The 4,693-nt window shown below is 47.5% G+C and overlaps 1 protein-coding gene across 3 annotated transcripts in view; it reads left to right on the top strand.

The window, feature by feature from the left end:
- Window positions 1–4,665, top strand: part of LOC120619684 (actin-histidine N-methyltransferase) — a 56,814-nt gene extending 52,149 nt beyond the window's left edge. For 2 of the 3 annotated variants that reach the window (XM_039884196.1, XM_039884195.1), the window contains exons 9-11: window positions 327–401; window positions 1,527–1,693; window positions 2,568–4,665. In XM_039884196.1, the coding sequence (XP_039740130.1) occupies window positions 327–401; window positions 1,527–1,693; window positions 2,568–2,709 (384 nt within the window). In that variant the 3' untranslated portion in view covers window positions 2,710–4,665. The remainder of the gene's footprint in view (window positions 1–326; window positions 402–1,526; window positions 1,694–2,567) is intronic. The other variant, XM_039884193.1, reaches the window with a different exon arrangement.
- The last annotated feature ends 28 nt before the right edge of the window (window positions 4,666–4,693 follow it).

Below are 4,693 nucleotides of genomic sequence, written 5' to 3'. Positions count from 1 at the left end.
ACAGCATTGCCCGCTGGGGGCCTCGGAGGCAGTGACTTTGTAATAAATGGTTTATGTTTGGTTGAGACCAGCAAGTGATAATCTATATGCTATGTTTCCTAAGAGTAGTCCTTTACTTCAGATGCAGAATCTTCTACAAGAATTTCTAGTGTGAATAGTATTAATTAACATAACCGAGCATTTCTCAGCTCAGTTTTACAAAGCACCGCACGATGCATGCACCCTTTTTTAAAAAAAGGACTTGGGTAGCTTTTTGTCCTCTAATTGCCGAAAAGAGGCCCTCACGAGGGAGACCATGGACACCTGGACTCCGTGTCGCCCTCTAGATCACCACTGGCTACAACCTGGAGGACGACCGCTGCGAGTGTGTGGCGCTGCGGGACTTCCGGGCCGGAGAGCAGGTGGGTGGCCGTGGCGTCTGACGCGGGCTAGCGCTGGGCACCCGGGCGGTGCCGCCTTGGTGATGTTAAAAAGGGGTTTACCTCGGGCAGAGACGTTTGGGACTGACACTTAGGGTTGTTTTGGAAACACGTCTTGAGACTGGAAGCTGTTGTAACATCATGCTTTACGTTGGGCCTTTGGATCCACAAAGGAAAACGATTCAAACGCAGTTATTTGCACAATCAGCTTAATATTTGTAATGACCTAAAATTTGTAGCTGAAAATAAACTTTGTTGTTATGACAGTAGAAAGAATTTTCCAATTTTATAAACTGCATTGTTTTCATTTTTTTTTAATTTCTGTTGACTAGAACCTTCTTTATAAAGCAGCAGTTTATTTAAATGGCAAAAACATACGGGAATCAGGAACCATAAGACCTATCTTCTTGTCTTTTCGCTTTAATCTGTGAATTTTTAATCTAATAATTTGGGCAGGGGCAGGATTTCAGTAAGTTTGAAAATATGCCCCTATAAATACCTGCGTTCTGTCTGTCAGTTTGCTGACCAAGCAGATAATACACAAAAAAGAAAACAACTGACGTAGACCACGTTCCAGTTGAGCCAAATGAAAATGTTAGTCTAACTAAGTACTGATCTATTTCTGTAGAAAAGCTAATGAGCCCTCCTGCCGGGTGCAGAATTGCCACAGGATCTAGAAATGAATTTCTGACAGACATTGCTCCAGAAGAGACTCTTGTGTTGAAAGGGGAGGAAGAACGTGGTGAATTTCAAAGTAATAGTAACAAATAGTCTTCCTGTCCGGCAGAGGGAGAGCATCACGAGGGAGGTGGGGGACGGCTCCAGGCTCCTTTGTGTATTAGCAAGGCCCTTGCTGGCCTGGCCGGGAGGTGAGGCCCTTCCTCCCCGTCTGACAGGTGGGAAATTGGGGTAACTGCGCGCCTCACCCTAACTTCACCCGGCTACATGCAATGCACAGAATAGGTGTATAATCACTTCAGAGCTGTTTTGTTCCGTTAGTGTAAAGCCATATTAAGTATATGAGAACTGATCCTTTGTCCTGCTCTGTTAAGAATGGATGTTAAGTTTCTTTTATGTCCCTTTATTTTTTTCTTTACTGCATCTCAGATTTACATTTTTTATGGCACTCGGTCAAATGCAGAGTTTGTGATCCACAGTGGTTTTTTCTTTGACAATAATTCACACGACAGAGTGAAAATAAAGCTCGGAGTGAGTAAAAGTGACAGGCTCTACGCGATGAAGGCCGAGGTCTTGGCTCGCGCTGGCATCCCCACGTACGTAGAAAACAGCGGTCAGCTCTTCCCTGTGGTGCTTGAAAGAGTTCCAGTTGCATGATGTTTAATTGGTGTATTACCAAAACTTCTCTACGGTAGTTTGTCTTAATTCCTTTATCCCTGTTACACAGTGAGGTTAGACCATTGAGATGCCTGGTGATTGACCAGCGTTTTCAGACAGACATAATCGTGTTGCTGGTGTGCTCACAGTCAGTTGTAGGGCATATGGCCCAAAGTCCCTGTTAAGCAGGCACTTTGCTGTCATTAATGTCTTTCGCTTTGAAAAGGTTAATGACCTGGATCAATTTGTTTCACTTAATTCTTTGCCACCATTAGTTTCTGTAATGAAGTCGTGATACTCAGTGATTTCAAGAATTTCGGGTTAAATTCTTTAAGATTTTCTTGCATTTGAGGTGCAAAATGATAAAGAAGACAAGAATTGTGATTTATTAGTTCTCTGGGGAATGGAGGAACCATTCTTAATGAAAATGGATTATCCAGGCCTTTTTTTATTGAACTTGTCAATATTTGATTAATGATTAAAATGTGAACTCCATTTTTTAAGAACCATGGGTCCACTTAATTCTCGTCACGTGTCGTGTGCACCCTGAGATCGAGTCCGTTGGACTGTGGGCGTTGCTGGCAGAGATGGTCACGCCATCCTCGTCGGGCGGGCGGGCCCCCAGCCTGCGACAGGCCTGTAAACAGTGCTCGCAGGGTCGAGCCGAGGAGCCGCGGTGACTGGCTCGGTCGGCCCCGCAAGCACCGTTCGGCTCGGCGCTCCTTGGAGACGTCCAGCTTGTAGATTTAGGGCATTTCTCTCTGGAACAAGCCGGCGACTGCGGCCGGGTGACTGATCTCCTGCTTTTCTCAGTTCCAGCGTTTTCGCCTTGCATTTCACCGAGCCACCCATCTCTGCCCAGCTCCTGGCTTTCCTCCGAGTATTCTGCATGACTGAAGGTAAATTATTTCAGGAAAAAAATATGTTCACCTTAAGAAATTTCATGAAAATATAGAAAGCATCAGGATTCAGATTAAAGGTAAAATTGCTGAAAACTAAAGTACCTTTTGGGAGGAGGTAAGATGGCAATATTGGAGAGAAAAATTGATCTATTTTCCCTGGAAATGTTTTATTAAATCCTCGGTGTGTTATCATTATTTACTTGTCATAAACAAATAATTCTCTGCTTCATTGGAAGGAAACTTAAAAATCTTGGATTGTCTAACTGTATCAAAATTCTGTGTTTGGAGATGGGAGTTTTTGACGTGCTTATTACCCAGGACAGCCTGTTCACTCAGTGTGCTCGTATGTTTAAGTCACCTAGAGAAGTTAGTGATCAGTTGACAGTGAAGTCACATGGTCAGCAGTGGCATATGTGGGCCATGGGACTTCGTTAACCAAGTCTGTGTTCTGAATCTGAAGTTGCCAGCAAGCCTTCTAATGCCAGGCATCCTGTTGGCGGAGATGACGCTGCCAACAGAATCGGCCTCCATACCGTGTTCCTGTCTCCAGCCTCTTTTTTCAGGCACAGAAAGAGTTAAATATGTGTATTGAGCATCTACTTTTCCGTTTGTGTAAAACAAGTCATTTGGGATTTCTTACTGAGATTCGACCTATCGTGTGTGATTGGGTTTTCACGTTTTGTCTGCAACTGCTCCTTCACATGTCTGGGTCTGGGCTTTCATTTTTGAGCGAGCGAGCGAGCGAGCCGGGGACCCAGTGCCTGACTAAACAGGCGAGTCTGTGTCCCCCTGAAGGCAGTGGCCCGAGCACCAAGGCAGGGCAGCGAGCCTGTGCGGTAACCGAGACCGTGGAGGGGAGTCTGCGGGCTCTGCTGTCCTCAGCTCCCCGGCTTCACATCTGGATCCAGGAGAAGTACTGCCAGGTCCAAGGTCTTCATCAGGTTGGAGGCAGAAGAAACTCAGTCCCAAAGCACAGAGGCAATTTAGACACCAACTGGCACCCGCCGAGGTGCGAGACAGTCCTTGTCCCTCATAAGCAGCCATGTTGCTGTGGTCTCGCCATCACTCAAGTGAGAGCCTTTCGTGACTCGGTGCTTTGGTGGCTTTGGTCACTTCCATTGAATGGACAGGAGTTAGGGGTTACTGTGGGCTCTTCTTACGTGTAGTGCGGGGATACGGAATTGACACGGTGCCTGTGCTGAAGGAATTTACGATGAAGAGATGATGGCGATAATAACCCCGATAATTTGTGAGCTCACGCCATGTGACTGGCACGAAGTGTGGTCCGGTGCAGACCTCATGTTAATTCTCATCCGCCTGGCGGGGGATCCCCACTGGACTGATGGAGAGGCGCCAGTTCAAAGAGGACGCGCAACTTGGCCGCTAGGCTAGCAGCCGATGACCCCGACCTGGCACCCCGCTCTGCTGGCTTCAGAGTTTGCACCCTGGACATCTGCGTGCCTGCTGCTGGTTCACAGATAACGTCATGATAGAAGAGATCCTGGTGCCCTCGGGGTCTGGGGGAGCCAGGCTGATGAGCAAGGACACCGGCCACTCTCCAGGTGACTGAACGCACACTCCTGCAGTGGCCGGCTGAAGACGGGGAGCCCCTGTGGGGACAGGGCTGACTCCCGTGCAGGGACTTGTCCCAGTGTGTTAGCCGGAGGAAAGCTGGGGGGTGGGGTGGGGGAGGACACCCACCCCTGGAACCTGGGGTTCACCTCCCCATGCGTTCCAGACCAGCCGTAGGCCCCTATTGGGGTTTTGCTGCGCCAAGGGTGTGAAACGAGCCTGGCTCACTGCTGAGAGGTAGAGAGAGAGAAAGCTCTGCTTCTCCCGCAGCCTTCCACATGGGCACGCAAATCTGGGGCAGGCCGGGGTGGAAAACGAAAGCAGTGACCTTAGGATTCGGGGTTCTAAAAAGAAATTTCTACACTAAAGGCACATGTTTTAAATCTTAATTACCGTATACAAAGAATATAAACTGAAGGATCAAAAATCTAAAAATCCTGAATTTTACCATGATATTTTCCTAGA

This window comes from Pteropus medius, unplaced genomic scaffold (assembly GCF_902729225.1).
Source record: "Pteropus medius unplaced genomic scaffold, Ma_sr-lr_union100, whole genome shotgun sequence".
NCBI lineage: Eukaryota > Metazoa > Chordata > Mammalia > Chiroptera > Pteropodidae > Pteropus > Pteropus medius.
The sequence above is the reverse complement of the archived record's forward strand: the minus strand, read 5'-3'. Positions and strand labels throughout refer to the sequence as shown.